This window comes from Perognathus longimembris, chromosome 28 (genome assembly GCF_023159225.1).
Source record: "Perognathus longimembris pacificus isolate PPM17 chromosome 28, ASM2315922v1, whole genome shotgun sequence".
In the NCBI taxonomy this organism is placed as follows: Eukaryota; Metazoa; Chordata; class Mammalia; order Rodentia; family Heteromyidae; genus Perognathus; species Perognathus longimembris.
Window position 1 is genome coordinate 105,079,744 of NC_063188.1, and position 20,572 is coordinate 105,100,315.

Here is a 20,572-nt window from a genome sequence, read left to right on the forward strand (position 1 = left end):
TTGTCTATTCGTGTTTCTAATGTAAGCTTTTTACTAAAATATGGTATAAAGATAGAAAAGTGACACAAATCGAGTGTACCTCTCAGAGTTTTCACCAAGTGTATACACACATGAAACCAGCAGCCTGGCCAAGCAACGGAATGTTACCTGATCCCCTAAAACAACCTTTATAATTAATCCCCTCTTCCCAAGGTAACCACTTTTCTGACTTCTGATACCATAGCTCAGTTTTTGTCTTGCTCTGAATTCTGTAAAAATAGAGTCTGCCTTTATTGCTCAGCATAATGGTTACAGGATTTCTGAGTTGTTAATATAATTGAGTTTATTCAGTTTCCTTGCCATATACTATTGCTCTGTATATGGACATTACAATTCATTTGTCCTTTCTACTGTTAAAGACATTTTGGAAATTTCCAGTTCATGGCTATTATCCACAAGTTCTACTACACAAATTCGTGTACATGTCTTTAGGCAAACATTCTGTTGGGTATATACTTAACAGTTGAATTATGGGTCAAAGGTTATGCATATATTCATCTGCAGTACATGCCACCAAAGAGTTTTTCTAAGTATTTGCACCAAGTTAGAGTCTCACCAGCAGTGTATGAAAATTCCAGCTATTCTATAATCTTGCCAAGCCCAATGTTCCATGCTTCCATTTTCATATTCATTTTTTGTGTATTTCTTTTTTATTTTTTTTTTATTTTTATTTTTTTGGCCAGTCCTGGGCCTTGGACTCCGGGCCTGAGCACTGTCCCTGGCTTCTTCCCGCTCAAGGCTAGCACTCTGCCACTTGAGCCACAGCGCCGCTTCTGGCCGTTTTCTGTATATGTGGTGCTGGGGAATCGAACCTAGGGCCTCGTGTATCCGAGGCAGGCACTCTTGCCACTAGGCTATATCCCCAGCCCTTTCTTTTTTATTTTTAAATACTTTATTATCTTGAAGTATTTGTACAAAGGAGTTGCCATTCCACAACCGGTTTATGAATACAATGCATCTTGATCAGTGTCACCTCTGTCAACATTCTCATCCACCCCTCCCCTCCCCACCCCTTTCCCTCACTCTTCTTAATTTTGTAGGACAGACACTGGATTCTTGTCTGAGAGCCACTGGGGCTTTGTGATAAACAATGAGACATAGAGTTTATAGCAACAGTGTTAATCCCTTGGATTTTGATCAGGATGACATTATATTGAATTACAAGCTCTGCTTTAACTGTTGATGGAAACAAAGCCACTGTTTACAATGGAAAATCCTGCAAAGGCTGTCTTTGTTATATTTGGACTTGGGCTTTTGCAAGCCAGCAATGACAGTCCACGTTGGTTTTTTTGTGTTGTGTTTTTTTTTTCCAGGAAGGTCAAGTGAGAAATAAATATATACAGGCCACTTTTTTTGAATTTCAAATTGAAAATGGTCTTTATGAGTCCTGGGGGAAGAAATATACATTTGGATATAAGATAACTGACAATGGAAAGTATAAGAATCACCTATGTGGGGCTGGGGATATAGCCTAGTGGCAAGAGTGCCTGCCTCGGATACACGAGGCCCTAGGTTCGATTCCCCAGCACCACATATGCAGAAAACGGCCAGAAGCGGCGCTGTGGCTCAAGTGGCAGAGTGCTAGCCTTGAGCGGGAAGAAGCCAGGGACAGTGCTCAGGCCCTGAGTCCAAGGCCCAGGACTGGCCAAAAAAAAAAAAAAGAATCACCTATGTGTCAAGTTGAAGCAGCTATTGGCCAATAAAATATTAACCTTGGGCCCATCTGAAGAAATCACTATAGGCAGCTCATGCTCAACTTTAAATTGGCTTATCAACCATTTTGTAAAGCTAGGAGGCACTTCAAAAATCCAAGACCCAGAGCCAGGAGCTTCAAATATCCAGACCCAGGGCTATTACAGAAGCGCCCAGCTGAAGTGAAGAACCTTGTCCTAGCTGGGTGCCAGTGGCTTAGTGGCTCACATTTATAGTCCTAGCTACTCAAGAGGCTGAGATCTGAGGACTGTGGTTCAAAGCCAACCCTGGCATTTTCAGTTAGTCACCAAAAAGCTGGAAGTAGAGCTGTAGCTCAGGGACAGCACCTAGGCCCTGAGTTCAAGCCACAGTACCAGCACCAAAAATCCAAACACAAACAAAAAAGCCCAAAATTTAAAAACAAAAAAAATCAATACTGTTCTTACAAAAATGCTGATAGTTTTCTTTTTTCTGTTTTTAGTCTAAGGTTTACACTCGCACACCAACCTTGTATTTGGACTTCAAATTGGACCAAGGAGCAAAACATTCCCAACCCATTCCTAAAGGTATGACAAGTTCTGGAATGTAGTAATTATGTAAAAGTGGGGAAAGATGAAAACAAATCAACAAAAATACCAGAAACAATAAGGGACTACTTTCTTGGCAATGTAATTTTTTTCCACAAACTTCAGCACAAATTTCTAGTAACTTTATGTTTGAATGTATTTAAATTTGTAAATACAACTGAGGTCTGCCAAGAAAATTAGAAATTCATAGAACCTACAGCCTGACTTTGGAGCTATATCTTTATTTACTGGTGCAAACACTAAGATCCAAAAGATCACACACTGCCTCAAGGCCACCCCCCAAAAAAACCTACCTGATGAGGTAGAATGAGTAAATTGCCCATTGTCTTCTTATTTTCTGGCTCGGTTAATTCATATTTTTCTTACTTTAGAAAAGTATGTACTTGACTGAGATACAACTGGGCAGAAAAGTCTGTGGGACTCTTATCTCCAATTAAACAGCAAAAAGGCCAGAAGTAGAGCTGTGGTTCCAGTGGTCGAGGACCATCTGTGAGCAAAACAGCTCAGGGACAGCGCCCAAGCTCTGAGTTTAAGTCCCACTATCAGTACAAAAATGAAAAGGAAATGAGTGTGATATGGCTGAAGTAATAGGCTATTGCATAGCAAGCACTAGCCCCAGTTTCAGTCCCAGTACTATAAATTAAATTAAAAGGAAAAACAGGCAGTTGTACTTTCTATCAACAATTTATCAAAGAACTGTTTTTCTGTAGCCCCACTAACAGGAAGTGTATGGTCAGGTTGACTTGGCCACATTCCCAACCCCCATCAAATATTTTTTGAAATGTGAGAACCACTGGCTGGGTCCTGGACATCATTTGTTTATAATATTAATGGTTTTGTTTTTTATGGTAAAGGGACTTGACACTGATATCTGGGCATTGTTTGTCTTTTGGCATACACTTTACAGTCTAACTAATTCAATGTTCACTGGGTTATATCATTATCAGATTAACTACAAATAGAAGATTATATACCAGATTAAGCTACAAATAGAAGCATACATGGCTACTATCCTACCTGTGATACCAAAAAAATGCCTGTGTCCTAGGGGAAATCTAGTTAGGGGAGCCTGGAAACATTCTTCATGAATCAGAATAGGTTTTATCTGAATTCTTTCCTATAAATAGTATTAGAATCGATTTTTAGCATCTCCTTCTTTCTGGAGGGCTAGGCACATTTCCGTTGGGTTGTATGAATCTTGCAGAAAGCAGATGTTTTATGCAGTTGTGATTTGGAAGTTAGTTGATACCAGGAATTGAGCTGGACAGTGCATCATTTACAAAGAATCCAATTTGTCGAGTTTCTGACAGTACTAGATTCCTTTCACATTGCCCAACACGTTTTTCATATTAGCTCTTGGCTAAAATAAGAGTCTAATTTGTTGAGGGTTTTTTTGGCAGTGAATCTTGCCATCTATTGCAAGGCAATCTGATTTTTACTGATGTAAATTGATGTACAGATCACACTGTTATCATTCATTGTGAAGGACATACATCTGTAATTCTAAGAAATTTGCATCCCTTTTCAAGAAACTTAGGCTTTTTGGTTCCTGTGTCCCCTTTTTCTTCTGACTGTACATCAAACTTTACATCAAACCTGTAATCCTAGATACTTGGGAGGCTGAGATCTGAGAACAGTGGTTTGAAGACAGTCTGGGCAGAAAAGTTGGTGAGACATTTAACTCCAATAAACCACCCAAAAAAAGTGGCACTATGGTTCAAGTGGTAGAGTGGTAGCCTTGAGCAAAAGAAGTTCAGGGACAGTGCCCAGGCTGAGTTCAAGCGCAAAAAAATGGAGAACTGTTATAACATGGAAAAAAATGATTCTGTGAACCTTTGGTTTCTCTTTCCTTATCAGTTTTCCTCATATGGAGACCAATAACAAAATTTCCTCAGAGAATATATAATCTACCCCTCTTTGTTAGGCAGAATAATGGTCCCTAAAAGATTTCTATGTCTTAATCCCTGGTTTCTACCAATATGCTACATGGTAGAAGGGACTTTGTGGAGAGAGCAGTGATTTGGATCATGAATGTCCTCCAAAGGTCTTTGTCCTAACAAATTGGTCACCAGCTTGTGGTGATATTGGGAGCTGATTGAAAACCTAGGAGGTAGAGGTCCAGCCTTACAGGTGATAGCAGGGCTTTGGCTCTTTGTTTTCTTCTGTCATTTTGCTTTCCAGCTACCACGAAGTCAGCAACTTCCTCTGCCATGGGCTCCCCTCATGACGTGGTGCCTCACCATAATGCCAAAGGCAACATGGCAAATTGACCATGAACTAATGCTTTGAAAACTCTAGGGCTGGGGATATGGCCTAGTGGTAGAGTGCTTGTCTTGTATACATGAAACCCTAGGTTCAATTCCCCAGCAGCACATACATAGAAAATGGCCAGAAGTGGCGCTGTGGTTCAAGTGGTAGAGTGCTAGCCTTGAGCGGGAAGAAGCCAGGGACAGTGCTCAGGCCCTGAGTCCAAGGCCCAGGACTGGCCAAAAAAAAGAAAAGAAAAGAAAAGAAAACTGTAAGCAAAAATAACGTTTCCCGTTTGTCACTTGACTCTCTCAAGTATTGTGTTATAGTGGCAGAAAACAAACACCTGGGTAATTGAGGTGGCATAGTATCATGAGTATGCATGAGAAAGGAGTCATAGCGGGACGTATGACAATAGATGCAGAGCAATTGACTGTGGTTTATTGTCACAGTAATAGGAAACTAATATATTCTCGATATATTTTGCTTCAAATGTATTTTGAATATGCATTTAATTTTGCAGCAAAATGAAAGGAACCATATCTTCCTCATTTGTCTTTCAAAGTAGATTTTTTAATATTGTACAGTAGCTACTTATTCAATCATCTTAGGATATATTTAAATAAATCTTGTGCTAGTTTGCTGTTTGGCTACATAACAAATTAACCCCAAACCCTAAGACAAGATGTATTCTTTCAGAATGTCTTACAACCTATCTGTGTCCTCTAGCACAGGTATAATTACAAAGTTGCAGCCAAAGTTGTCAGTCAATGTCACAGTCATCCTAACCCATATCTGACAAGGACGCTCACTGAGATGGGAGAAAATGTGTAAGACCCAATTGAGCAAAGTATCCGCCAGGGTCAGGAGTTCCAATTTGCACTGGGAGATCAGGGAGGGATTGGAGGATTTTACAAGAGCACTATGTTTCTTAAATCAAGTGTCCTTGTTTTTAGTAAATCCGTATAGAAAATAATTTCAGGGTAAGAGGCATCCTGTTTGCAAGTTACTCTTAAAATATTTCAGTAAGAAGAGTCACATATTTGTAGCAGAAAATGATAAATGTAATACTTCAAGGGAATCTGGATGAATAGTGTATAGTAATTTTCTATAGGCTTTTTCCAAGTTTCTCCTTATATCAGGATTTTTTTCAAAGTAAAAATTGAAAAATAGCTGGCATCTGGGGGCTCACCTATAATCCTAGCTACTTCAGGAGGCTGAGATCTGAGGATCACAGTTAGAAGCCAGCTCAGGCAGGACAGTTTTTGAGACTCTTTAACCACCAAAAAGCCAGAAGTGAGCTATGGCTCAAGTGGTAGAGTACAAGAAGCCGAGCTAAGGGACAGTGCTCAGACCCTGAGGTCAAGCCCCAAGACTGGCAAAAATTTTTTAAAAAGAAAAATAAGTTGATATAATGAGAAGGGAAAAAAAGACTTGAGAAGCCATACGTTAGGAACATAGCTATTCTGAATGTCAAGACCCCAAGCAGGCAGTTAGGAACCTGGCTTGCTTTGAGATCTGGAAACCAATGTAATCCAGAATTTTGAAAGAGGTACATTCTTTTCTTAACCTGATTGCCCTTTCTCCTATCCTCCTCCAAGCTGAATATAATATATCTTGTGTGTCACCAGGTCATGTTTTTCTATTACTTTCTGCCCATACACATGTATAAAGGATAGATGAAAAATTCATTGGAACAATGCACTCTAAAATTGAGATAGGAGGAAAGCTTTTTGGATTAGGCCAAGGAATGTAGGCTGAAGAAAGCTTTCCCTAGGGATATTTGAAAGCATTAGGAACCTCCTAGAGAATGAGTGCAAATGCCACAGAAAATGATTTACAGTATTTAAAAGAAGCATTGTGTACTTTTTATTTTTATAGGAATCTGACATCTATGTGTTACTTAACTGTCCTAGGGGAGAGAGCAAAAAAAAAAAAATAATGATCTTCTTCCCAACTCTTATATTTGCTATTGCCCAAGGGAAGGGGAGAGCTTCTGAGATGCAAAGAAACAGTAGCTTGACAATCATATGTGTAGAAGAATAGGAAAATGTCGAGTGTGTGACCTCTGACAGAGCAATAAAAAATTGCAGAGTAACATTGGTTTATGGTGTAGGACATGTAAGTGAGATGAGAAAAGCCCTTGGCTGACATAGTCCTACTTTTAACAGAACTGCTTGTTCTTAAACCCATAGTAAACATTCATACAAGTTGGCATTTTTGATAGCCTTAAGAGACAAAGCCTAATGGAATTTAAACAAGGCTCACAGGGGCAAGTGCACATGAAAATCATGCCAAAAGAAAGATTTAAAGGGGAATTTGACATTACTTCTAACATTGTGCTTTTCTATCAGGAACATAAATTGTGTTATAACTGGAAGACATACTCCATATCTTAATAAAATACTTAAGCAAGGAATGAAAATAAATCAGTGCACTTAAGAAACTAACTTGGTTGTACCTTTAAGCAGACATTTGGGCCTTTGGGATACTGTAAAAATATTTTAAAAAGAAAGAAAGCAGACTTAAGAATATCTCCATATCTTCTCAATTTATGCAGGAAGCAAAGAAGGTACAGGAGAAATGAGATTGGAACATTTATCATGATATAAAGTAAAAGCTCATCCAAACAACTGAGAGCTTTGAGGTTTGGTCAGGTGTAGAAATAATTTTTAATAGCTTGAATCTATGAAAATAGGATTTGTTATATGAAGTACAACACATCCTTACAATTGAATGCTATACAGTCTTTCATAAGGAGGAATTACTGCTCCATAGGAAACACAGAAAACTGAATTTATTCTGTTTTACACAAATATTGTATAGTCCATAAATGCCAAATTGCTAACAATATGTATATCAGTGTAAATAGAAGACTGCTGAAATATTTTCCGTTTTGATGTGCCATGCTTTTGTATATCCTTAATATCAAGTGCAACTTTTTATAATCAGAAAATAGTAAAACCATTTGCACTTTGAAAAAGATTTAGGAGAGGCTGGGATTATGGCCCAGTGGCCGTACAAAGTATACTATCAAAATTGGCCTAGAAAGATAGGGTTTTAACTTAGTGATTATAGTGAATAATGGATTTGGAAAAGAGAATAGAATATAGTTCAGATTAGTAGAATCTTTGTTGTCTATGTATTCTGTGGGTCAAAAGCAAATAGGGACTGGGGATATGGCCTAGTGGCAAGAGTGCTTGCCTCGTATACATGAAGCCCTGGGTTCAATTCCCCAGCACCACATATACAGAAAATGGCCAGAAGTGGCGCTGTAGCTCAAGTGGCAGAGTGCTAGCCTTGAGCAAAAAGAAGCCAGGGGCAGTACTCAGGCCCTGAGTCCAAGGCCCAGAACTGGCAAAAAAAAAAAAAAAATTTTAGGAGAATATTTGTGTCTGTGTTGTGTATCAGAGGGAGAAAGAGAGAATGAGAGTGTGTATGTGTGTTTGGGAGGTTGTTTGTGTCTATGTGTCAGAAAGGGAGAGAGAGACAAAGACAGGAAGATAATATGTAAGTATATATTGTAATAACTCATAGAACTAGAACATTAAATGTGTATATAATGGGAAATAAAAGACTTAATCTCTAAATATTCCTTTTGCATTTGTTACACATAAATGTGTGTGTGTGTGTGTGTGTGTGTGTGTGTGTGTGTGTGTGTTCATTTTGGCATGGCAAACACTGACCTTTTAATATTGCTTTTCACTTTCCAGGGTGGACAAGCTTCATTTATACCATATCAGGAGATGTGTATATTGGTAAGTTAATGGCATGTCATTTTGGGTTCAATTGCAGTTTAAATTACCAAAGAATAAAAGATATATTAAAAAACATTTTATATAATTAAATACTATGCCTCTAGCCCTCACTTCCTTTTTATTTGTTTTTGTTTTGTATTCTGGTACCAGTAGTGGAGCTTGAACTCAAAGCCTTGTGTATTTACTTGGCCTTTTCCATTCAAGACTGGTTCTCTATCACTTGAGCCACATTTCTACTAATCAGCCCTCTCAACACCCAGGTCAGGGTGCCTTTCAGCTTTGAGGATGTTCAGTGAGGAAGGCAGGAAGAAAGGACACAGAGAAAATTTCAGGCTTGCTGGTGTGTGTTGATGTAACAAAGAGGCCAGCAACTCTGTACTGATTAAAGGATAGAGCTTCAGTGTGTTCCAGTTAGAGAAGGAATCTACCACCTATGAAGTGGGGTGGATAACCTCTGCTCAAGGTGAGAAGGCTGGCAGAACTAGCTCTTTAAATCATATATTCTCCCAAATAATTGGAGATTATTTTAATTAGTATTTATTTAAACAATTATACACATTAGCAATAATTTCCTGAGACATTTCTTTTCAATTTGACAGTATTTTGAACTTACACCTGATATAGTACAAACGGACTTGATTCTTCTTGCACAGACTAACATTTCAACTATAGGTCAAAAGCAGCAAGTATTTATTTTAACATTCAAGAAAGAAGGATTGGAGCTGGGAATATGGCCTAGTGGCAAGAGTGCTTGCCTCCTACACATGAAGCTCTCGGTTTGATTCCCCAGCACCACATATATGGAAAATGGCCAGAAGGGGCGCTGTGGCTCAGGTGGCTTGAGCAAAAGGAAGCCAGGGACAGTGCTCAGGCCCTGAGTCCAAGGCCCAGGACTGGCAAAAAAAAAAAGAAAGAAAGAAAGAAAGAAGGATTTAACATTCAAGAAGTAGCAGTAGGGTTTTAAATCCCCATGAACACAACATTAAAATGTTAACTATCTGGGAGAGAGAAAGTATCGCTTGTTTTTTATGATCTCCTGAAAATCCTGAGACTAACATAGTACTTTATAAAAACGGGGAAATGTACATAAATAGCACTACTGATTTATGATTTTAACAGCAATAAAATAATCTGCATAAATGGAAAGTAATGAAAAAGCACAAGACTTCTAAGGGGGTAAGGATTTCAGAAATGTTTATGTAGAATTAGAAAATGGTGGGGGGAGTAGCAAACAGCATAAAGGGACAGATAATGGATATTTTCATCTCTGTGGACCATGCAGTATCAATTGCCATCACTTGCATTTCCTATATATCCCCAAAGAAGCCACAAACAAACACAAACAAGTAGGGTAGCTGTTCCAATAAAACATTTTGTGAATTTGATGTATTTTTCATGTTTCATTAAATACTGTTGTAAATTTTTTCAACCATTTAAAAAAAGTAAAGACCATTCTAATTCTGAGCTTTCTACAAAAATCTCACAACCGATTTTGACCTTAGTGACATTTAGTAAAGGATGAAGGAGAAAAAGTATAATAAGTCCTCACCATCCAAACCTGTATCACGTTATTATCTAACAGACCTTTAGTCCCAGAAGTTAACAAGTGGAAAGCTGGACAATTATTACTATAAGGGTGACCTATATATCCACTTAACAAAAATCAAACTGCCATGATTTATTTAAATGTTTTTTTCACAGAAAATGCAGTAAGTATGTAATGTGAACACTGACACATGAAATAAAACCCAAGGGTCAAGAAAACAAATGAATTAGACAATACTGTAGCTTCAGCACTCTATCGCTTCCTGATTTCATTTGTAGCATGAATCACATAGTTAAGTAGATTGGAAAAACTGAGGGCAAAATTCAGATTTACAGACAAACCAGCAAGCTTCTGCTGTCCAACAATGTGATTCAAAACTGAACTCGCTGCTACAAAAATATTAATAAAACTTTAAAGCTGAGCACATGTCCATTTACTCAAGGCATTTCATGTAGAAGCATAAGAATAGATTAACAAGTGAGCTCCACTGTCTGTGGAGGTGAAGGTTTAGCTGGGCCTCATTTGACCAGAGTAAAAGCAGAACTGCCAGCTACTGGCCAGATGACCACACAATCACAGCAATTTCTTTTTCTTTTTCTTTTTTTTTCATTCATGAGGGAAGAACTCTGGGTCTCGGTGCTGTGTCTGACTCCACCTCAAAGCTAGTGCCCTATGACTGGAGCCACAGCGCCACTTCTGGTTTTCTAGTGGTTAATTGGAGATAAGAATTTCAGTCTTTCCTGCTCGAGTCTTTCCTCAATCCTCAGATCTCAGCCTCCTGAGTAGCTAGGATTACAGGCATGAGCCACTGTCACCTAGCTAATCACAGTGATTTCTTCATTCACTAAATCTCAGGAAATGCAAAACACAATAGAGGATTGCTTCTGGTATCTCATGCTGCAGAATCACACTGGGATATCACAGTTCTTTCCCAGAACTCTGGAACAGGATAAATGACTTAAATAAATGCTTGTGATCAAGAACCACCTTGATTTAAAACCAAGAATCTGCCTCTGAATTTCAGTAATAAAGAGTTTGGCCTGCAATTTCCCTTGATTATTCCAAGAAATTTAAAGGACCTGTGTTGGATTTTTATCAGATGACACCCTAGGAGGTGAGAGGACATTTTGAATACAGATGCCTACCACTTGTTTTTCTTGAAGTGAGACTGGATTTTGAGTCATCTGTGCTCACTGGCCTCGTCCTCCCTTGTGACCATGGCTGTAAGTGCAAAAAACATCTGGCAGGATTGCTGCCTGTAGCCTTGGAGGAAAGTTAAATCTGCTCAAAGCAACCTGGACCATGGAGCAAATTCAGCTCAGAAAACTGGTCTCTTAGGATGCTACTTTAACTAATAAGCAACAAGCCAAATGACCTCATTTGAATTTTATCTCCTTCCTTTCCAACCCACCCACTAATAGGGATGTTGATGAGAATAAGGAAAGGGCAAGAACCAATTCCCAGAGAAAAAGAAATGACAAGACAGGATTGACCTTATACAATGTAGAGAAAGAATTCAGAAAACACTTGCTGATTTTACTATGACATTTTAATTTTGACTGGCGCTGATAAACAAGTAATTGTTTTTTAAAAGTGTCCAGCACCTCTGATCTGTTAAAAGCAGATGCTATATAATTAGCATGTTGGACTAGAATAAATAGACTGAAAATTTGGTTGAAAAAAAATTTCTGGAGAGGATGAATAAAATGGAATTCTAAGAGAGGTCATTGAAAATATTGATACAGGAAGTAAGTAAAATGGCCATCTGTAAGTTAATTATAGACAAGTGGAGCTTTGAATGATAGACAATGCTAGTCGGTAACTGCCTACAAGGATATTCGAATACTTTCAAGTTCAAGGTAACTGTAGTAGGGCTACGTAATGATCTTGTAAGAACACCATGAAGAAAAGGAGTTAACAGGGCAGAAATGAGTAAATTCAACATTTTCTTATTGAAAAATAACACTCATTTGAGATTCACTTCAAGATTTTTTTTCACTCCAAGATTTTTGTACACTTTCTTTTTTTCAACAATGGAGAACCTAATAAGCTGATGGTTCAATGAGAGAAGCTACTCATAACAATCTTGTACAGAGGCAGAAAGTTCTTTGACTATCTTTCACCTGGAGTGTGTGCAGCATATGTTAAAAAAGTAAAAAGAGCCGAAGCTAGTGGCTCACACAGGTCTCTCAATTCTGAGGATCGCAGTTCAAGCCCAGACCAGGCAGGAAAGTCCATGAGACTCTTATCTCCAGTTAACCAGCAAAAGCCTGGAGTGGAGCTGTGGCTCAAGTGGTGCCTGGAGTGAAATATCAAAGGGATAGCACTCAGGCCCAAAGTTCAAACCCCAATACTGGCACAAAAAAATTAAATGCAAAGAAAAACAGTATGATCAAGAAGTTAATATATACTACAGATACTAATACTTAATCCAGTTCCTGATGTTAAGAAAATCACACTGCATATCAGTGCAAAGAGCAAAAGAATATAGCTTGTCAGTTTGAATGCCAGTCCTCCTAAAGGACCAATGCCAGTATATGGTTGGCGCTTAAAATTGCATTTAACAATCTGAAACTACTACTGATGATGATTGAAATGGACACTAACTGGCTTGTAATGGCAGTAACACGTTATTCATTCTTAGTTTGCATTCGACTTTATATTTCCTATTCTGAGTTTGACACAGTCATTGGATCTTTTAGTTAAGATGAAGAAACACGTATAGGTTTTCCAAAAGCCCTTTTTATTTCCTTCCTACTTACCAAACACATGGAATTGACTGACACTCTTCATTCTGTGGTAAATACCTGGGTGATGCCTCAACACCCAGAATGGTCAGCTCCTCCCATCAGCTGAGCTGTAGCAGATTTAGAGGCAGTTGTGTTTCTTTTCCATCTGTTTGTACCAGTTGTACCAATACTTGCAATTCTGTAATTTAATTGGATATTACGTAATTTATTAAAAATGTAGAAAAAATATTATTTTTAGAACAATTAAGCAGGGCTGGGGATATGGCCTAGTGGCAAGAGTGCTTGCCTCATATACATGAAGTCCTGGGTTCCATTCCTCAGCACCACATACATAGAAAAGGCCAGAAGTGGCGCTGTGTCTCAAGTGGTAGAGTGCTAGCCTTGAGCAAAAAGAAGCCAGGGACAGTGTTCAGGCCCTGAGTTCAAGCCCCAGGACTGACAAAAACAAAAACAAAACGAATTACGTGAAATGTTTCATGAAGTGAATTGCTACAGAAATGCCTTCAATTAGTTAATGAGTGACATGATAGTAAGGTTAGTGAAAACAATCTAGAAGGATATTTAGGTGGAACATTATAGGTAAACTTTAAAAAGAAAGACAATGCTTTTTTTCAATCCAGCTAGCCAATCTATCTTAACTATAAAATTCTCAAACAAAAGAACATTTATACTTCAACATCTATCTTTTGCAATTAGCAGTCTTGTATCAGATAAAAGCACTTCCACTACATACATAAAATTGAAAATGTCAACTATATCATGAAACTACCATGCAACAGAATAATTGGGACAGTGGCTCTTATAAAGAGAATGAAAGAAAAAGATGCAGAAAGGTCAAACCGTAGTTAAACACACTGAAGGTAGACCATTAACTTAAAAACAGGTTTTTAAATATTTTCAGGAAGTGGAGCTATGACATAAGTGCTAGAGTGCCAGCTTTGAGTGAACAAACTAAGAGACAGTGCCCAGGCCCCAAGTTCAAGCTCCAATAGTAGCACATGTGCACATACAAACACACACCATTTTGGGGAAGAATGATGAAAAAGGTGCTATTGATCAAGATGCATTGTTCTTATAAACTGAAATTTCCAATGATAATCCCTTCATACAATTAAATTAAAAATAAAGTATTTTGACCTTTTATAACTTCTTAGGCAAAAATTGCAATTACATTGTCTTTAGTTCAATTTTCCTTAGTTGCATTATTAGATTTCACATTCCTTGGCAAAGATTCCCAATGGAAACTATTTATTATCTGATTTGGCTCTACTTAGCATAGAAAGTAGTTAGGCACAGTAGGATATATTTTCTTCAAGACTTATTTTAGGTACAGGAGAAAACCAGATGGGTGAAATATCATAGGAATGACCTGGAATTGGAGATGGAGTCAGGCTTAGCTTTCGGTGACCGTGTTTTAAAAGATTTCCTATAGTGGGTGTAGCTCAAGTAGTAGAGAACTTGCCTAGCAAGCAAAGGCTCTGAATTCAGTCCCTAAGACCTCACAAAAAGAAAATTAATATTCTACTACAGAAGGTGAAGGTACACTTGAAATTAAGAACCTAAAAATCTGACTCTAGTTTCTACAAAGAAAGTATATCTATGCTTGCACATTTGAAATTTGGCTCCTTCATGATCCCTGTCAGATGAGCAGAGAGATCAACCAGAAGCTACCTTCTATATAAAGTTAGAATTAGAACTCCTAGGACAAGCTGACTTCTTTGTTTATAAATTAAGATATTTTCGCAGACCAATGAACATTGTAGTCAAGAAAGAAACTCTGATGGTGATGCAGAGAAATGCCAATTCATTATTATTACTATCATCATCATCATCATCATCATCATCATAATCACTATTATTATTGTTTGGGGTGTGAACCAATAGTGGGGCTTGCTCTCAGTTGGCTTTTTCCCTCAAGGCTGGCATTCTATCACTTGGCCCATACCTTTACTTCCAGCTATTTGCTGGTTAATTGAAGATATATTTCATGAACTTTTCTACCTGGGCTGGCTTTGAACTACTATCCTCAGATCTCAGTCTCCTGAGTAGCTAGGATTACAGGCATGAGCCACCAATGCCTGGCTCAGTTCAGTATTGTTTTTTGAGTGCTATCGTTTGTCACTGCATTAAAACAGTATCATGACGTCCAGGTGCATGAAACCTGCTGCCTTATATGTACGCAGTTTGGTTACCATTTTGTCTGTGAGCTTTAGGACAGAAGAGCTGACATCAGATCTATCCTGAAGACACTCTCCCATAACATGTAGGATATGTATTCCTTGTCCTATAACTGTTGTTCAGTAGCTATCCAACTTATTTCCCAATTGAATTATTCTCTGGTTTATTTTTTTGGTCTCATAAAACCTCAGATTATTTGTATGCAAGGAATTTGTTTTACATGTTTTGTGTTTTCCCTAGCATTAGGAAGTTTTAGATGCTCAGTAAACACTTCTTGGTGTGAATCATTGATGTCATTTTATACTTTTCGATGTATATTTCTTTGTTTCTAGTTTTGTTTTGCTTTGTTTTTGGATGGTGCTGGGGTTTGGATTCAGGGCCTTGTACTTGGAATGGATGCACTCTACCACTTGAGCCATTTAGCCCCTAAATATACTTTCTTATGGATATGTAATATCGAAGGCTTTGCATATCAATTGAATGAGTTGAACATGACATGAAAAGTTTACGTGAAAGCACGATGCAGGATTTACCTCCTCGTTCTTCCCTACACTGCATAGCAACACGTTTCATTAATGGTAGCAAGTAGAATCAACAAGAGATTTGAGATTCTGAAGTTTGTTATTTCTGAAGTTGAACCCAGTATTATGAGTCTAAGCAGTTGGCTGAAGGTTTGGTCCTAGGAAAAATCTATAGCAATAAGTGTTGAAGTTTAGTGGTTCATATTTTTGCAGGGCCTGATGATGCACAACAAAAAATAGAACCTCATCACACAGCAGTTCTTGGAGAAGGTGACAATGTCCAGGTGGAGAACAAGGTAAATATTAAAAACATTCTATTTTCCTCAATTATGTATTCTGTCTGCTTCTGAGAACATGTTTAATGGTGATACAGAGTTAGAAAATTTGTCTGTCTTCTTTGGGGAATGAATTATACTACAGATTTTCTGACTCCATTCAATAGTTTTTCCTATTTCTATTTGTTTCTTTTAATGTTCTGTCTATATCGAGTTCATTCCTTATATTTAGGAATCACATGGTTTAGTCCAACAAATTTGTATCTGGAAGCAATGTAAAACTGATTTATTTTGCTTTTAGCAAAAGTAATAATAGGCACATACTGTAAATGTATATACAGATATAGATATAGATATGCACACATGCATACTCACCTAGAGCCCTTTCAAAACAATCCCCATTTTGAACTGAGATGAGTATTTCATGTTTTTTCAAGTTCTTTTTTATGCACTTCTGCTCTTAAAGTAAAATTTCTAATATTTAAGGAATCTTGACAGGTATTTTTAAAAAATAAGTTTCCAGTTTCTTTTATGTCTTTCATTCTGTGGAACAGTTCACTCAACATCGTTACAGTCTATTAAGCCATCTGAGTACTTTGTGTCACTGTTGAGGAGAATTGAGGAGATAGGGCTGGGAATATGGCCTAGAGGCAAAAGAGCTTGCCTCGTATACATGAAGCCCTGGGTTCGATTCCCCAGCACCACATATATAGAAAAAGCCGGAAGTGGCCCTGTGCCTCAAAAGGTAGAGTGCTAGCCTTGAGCACAAAGAAGCCAGGGACAGTGCTCAGGCCCTGAATCCAAGCCGGAGGAGGAGGAGGGGGAGGGGGAGGGGGAGGGGGAGGGGGAGGAGGGGGGAGGAGGAGGGGGGGAGGAGGAGGAGGGGGGAGGAGGAGGAGGAGGGGAGGAGGAGGGGGGGAGGAGGAGGGGGGAGGAAGAGGGGGGGAAGAGGAGGAGGAGGAGGAGGAGGAGGAGGAGGAGGAGGAGGAGGAGGAGGAGGAGGAGGGAGAATTGAGGAGATAATTGTGCAAAAGATAGATTTTGGAAAGTAGAGATGAGAACTATTTCAGTATTCAAGTGACTGATGGAGAGACAGGCTGACCTAGCTCTCTGACCACAGAATTATAGCATATAGTGGGATTTTAGGAGTTATTGTACCTTAGCTCACTTTTCTGGCAGTTCACCTCCACTACCTTAATTATCTGCAGCACCTCCATGAATTATAAAGGAAAAGGAAAGAAGACATTCCATGAACACCAGAAAAATGCATATCTCAGGATCTCTGCCCTCTAATATGAAGTTGAACTATATGAACTCACCACTTCTGCCCTATAGAAATCGCAGTTTCACATATTTCAACCCAGTACAGAAAGGAGGCATGGGAGCTATACACAGGCCAGAACCTACAGACAGCAGATTTGTTTATAATATTATGTGGTTTGGCTTGACAACCTCCATTCTTTTTTTTTTTCAAATTTTTATTATCAAACTGATGTACAGAAAGGTTACAGTTTCATACGTTAGGCACTGGATACATTTCTTGTACAGTTTGTTACCTTGTCCCTCATACCCCGCTCCCTCCTCCCCCTTTCCCTTCCCCCCCCCCCACGGAGGTATTCAGTTCACTTACACCAAACAGTTTTGCAAGTATTGCTTTTGTAGTTGTTTGTCTTTTATTACCCTGTGTCTTTCAAATTTGGTATTCCCTTTCAATTTCCTACTTCCAATACCAGTATACACGGTTTCCAATATACTCAGATAAGATTACAGAGATAGTGTAGGTACAACCACAGGAAGGTGATACAAGAACATCATCAATAATAGAAGCTACAGATACACATAAAACGTTGAAAGGAGTTACAACTGTTTCCATAACATGGAGTTCATTTCACTTAGCATCATCTTATGTGTTCATAAGGGTATAGCTATTGGGCCTTGTGATGCTCTGCTATGACTTGCCTAAACCTGTACTAATTATTCCCAATAAGGGACAACCTCCATTCTTGGTAGACATTACCTAGCACATTGCAAATAATAAGGATGTGGAAGGTAAATCAAAACACCAGAAAGAAAGTGATGAGGGGAACCATAAGGACAGGGGACAGCCAGACAAACGACTCCAAAAGCAATACTTGCAAAACCGTTTGGTGTAAATGAACTGAACCAACTCATGGGGGGAGAGGGAAAGGGGGAGGGGGAGGGGGGAATGAGGGAGGAGGTAACAAACAGTACAAGAAATGTATCCAAGGCCTACCGTATGAAACTGTAACCTCTCTGTACATCAGTTTGACAATAAAATTTTTTTTAAAAAAGAAAAGTATACAGACTGATGTCAGCAATTCCTTGACAAACGGTACATTCTGTGGAAGGGACTAAAAAGATCTTGTGAAAAATGCTATTTAAAAGACAGGTGCCACTGGCTCACGCCTGTAATCCTAGATATTCATGAGCCTGAGATCTAAGGATCACGGTTCGAAGAAGTAGGTCTCTGTTACTGTGTAATGAGACTTTTTTCCCCCTATCAAATCAGGCATTGACTTAGCACCACGCAAGATCTCATGTGTGAAATTGGTCTTTCATTCTGTATGTCTTTGTGTGATTTTCATCATTGGACACTATGGGCAAGGTACCCATAGATGAGGATTTTCAAGATAACAGCAGCTGAGACTTTAAGCCATATTGGCAGTCTACTGAATATCCAGAGAGAGGATCAGATTTTAACAAAGAGCCAGTAGGAAAGAAAAAAAGATACAATAGAGATCTGGTTTAGATTAAAGTAAGTGAGAACATTCAAAAGTGAAATTTGTGCAAAACTCATCAAACAAAGCTTGGAGCATCCTCCAGATTTCTGTAGTGAGAGAGAACCTGACTTCTTAACTCCCACGAGTATTATAGTTTCTTATTTTAGACCAAATGCATGTGTCCTTTTATCATTCTGTCCAAGTAATAGTTGGAAATTCATCATATTATTTGAGTAATATAAAAAGAGTAAAGGTTTTTATATTTAGCACTTTATCATTTCAAAATGTGTAAACTGTAGAGTATGCTTATCTCTTCCAAAAGACTCATCTTTGGATTAAGAAACACATTCTAAGCAGTCAGCACCCACATGATAGAAGCTTTCTTTGCTTCTCTTTGAACCTTTCTCCTCTGCTTCTTGAACTTTAAACTCCAAGTATATCTTCTTTCCCCTAGCCCCCCCCGAAAAAAACCCTCTTGAAATACTATTAAGTAACATCCTTTATCACATCAACTTATAAATGATGCCTCTCATTTCACACTAAAATTTCAAGGCTCTAAAACCCATAGGGAATAAATACTTTGTAGTGACTATTTAAATCTATTAAATTTATAGCCACTTAAACATCACATTTAGAAAGGCACAACTTCCCATAGAGAACTTTCCCTGGCTTCTTTCCCTAATAGTAGTGGATTGATTGCTGTTGCTTGCAATTATGGTCAAAGTTCCTAAACCCTGCTGGGCATTCAGTAAGAAATCTGGCAAGCTCCAACTTTACCTAGTGGCATAATACAATATATTTTGTATTATGATTAATATCTTTTCCAGCTTTAGGAAAAAGCAATTCCTTAATTGTATGGAAAAACTTCAGTGACACTACTAAATAGGACAATTTCAGAAAAAAATGTGCCATAGGTGCTGTTTTCACAGCGTTCTATTTAGTCCAGCATTTCAGAGCCATATATGAAACTATAATGTCAAGAGTCAAAGACCAATTGCGAAACTCTTGGGGGAGAGAGACAGGGGGAGGGGGAGGGGGGAAATGAGGGAGGAGGTAACAAGTTGAACAAGAAATGTACCCACTGCCTTACATATGAATATGTAACCCCTCCATACCACACTTTGACAATTAAAGAAAAAAGTTTAATTTTGAAAAAGTCATAAAATTTGGGGGGGTTGTATAAGTAATATTTCCTTCAAAATATATTGTTAGTGAGAAACCATAATTCCTATAGTAATCCAGTCCAGTTACATAATTTGTCAGAAAGATTTTAACATTTCAAGAAAATCTTAATTTGAATTTTCCTTCCTTAATTAGGGAATGTTAACATTTTGGTACACTGGACTTATTTCTGAGTTCTAGTTACTTCTATACATCCTAAGGAGTATTCTACCCAAAGTATTTTTGGAATTTGTACTCAAAATTAAAAATATCATCCATTATACTGGCATGTCAAGTACAAATTGTTTGGCATTTGTTGATTGTTTCTTTATTTCTTTACTAAACTTAGGATCCAGAGAGATGCCACTTCGTTTTAATTGCTGGGGAGCCATTAAGAGAACCAGTTGTCCAACATGGTAAGCTCAGAATGATCCTGATTTTTTTCAGTGATTTTGTTCTTGAGATGAGCGTATGTATTTGGCACCACTGGGGAAAATGGCTGGATTTTTGACCTGTCTCTCCATCAGCAAATTTAAGGATATCATTTCATTTTTTGCTACTGTAAGACAAAATATATAATGTGGTGATTTATTTTTACATTCCTCTCTTTCCATTAGTGAATACTGTGGTGTGGCTATTGAGGAAAGAAAACATTTACCCATTGTAGTTGAAAATGATGCAAAGCATTGGCTTGTGAGAGTTAGTCAGACATATTTAAAGATGGTAAGAGGTATATAGAAGGACAGTGTTTCCTAGAAAACCAGTATTGAATGTGTAAGTATGAAAATAATGTACAGAGAGTGGTGGATGTGAGAAATGAAAGTGGGAGGTGAGTCTTCCTAGTGTATTAGCTTTATAAGGGGAATTGTGTACTCTGGATTGGTCTTTGACTGTGTTGTCTTTGGCTAACTGGTTGACTGTTTTTGACAGAAACTCACTGTACTGTTCTTTAGTTTGTTCAATTAAGAAAATAAATATTCTAGCCAGATAAGATAGGAGTCTATTTTTGTTATCTTTAAGTAGTAGTACAAATGAGTTAACATTCATCATGTCAGCTTGAGTACAATGTGTCTTGAT

The 20,572-nt window shown here is 38.1% G+C and overlaps 1 protein-coding gene and 1 long non-coding RNA gene across 4 annotated transcripts in view; one reads left to right on the forward strand and one right to left on the reverse strand.

Annotated features, from left to right (window-relative positions):
• Positions 1 to 20,572, forward strand: part of Pir (pirin) — a 66,394-nt gene that overhangs the window by 43,489 nt on the left and 2,333 nt on the right. For all 3 annotated transcript variants that reach the window (XM_048335797.1, XM_048335798.1, XM_048335799.1), the window contains 4 exons: positions 2,213 to 2,297; positions 8,279 to 8,323; positions 15,532 to 15,614; positions 19,845 to 19,911. In XM_048335797.1, the coding sequence (XP_048191754.1) occupies positions 2,213 to 2,297; positions 8,279 to 8,323; positions 15,532 to 15,614; positions 19,845 to 19,911 (280 nt within the window). The remainder of the gene's footprint in view (positions 1 to 2,212; positions 2,298 to 8,278; positions 8,324 to 15,531; positions 15,615 to 19,844; positions 19,912 to 20,572) is intronic.
• Positions 1,398 to 1,827, reverse strand: LOC125343394. The gene is made up of 2 exons (XR_007209328.1): positions 1,708 to 1,827; positions 1,398 to 1,487 (listed from the first exon to the last, which is right to left on the reverse strand). It is a non-coding gene; the product is annotated as an uncharacterized LOC125343394 (long non-coding RNA).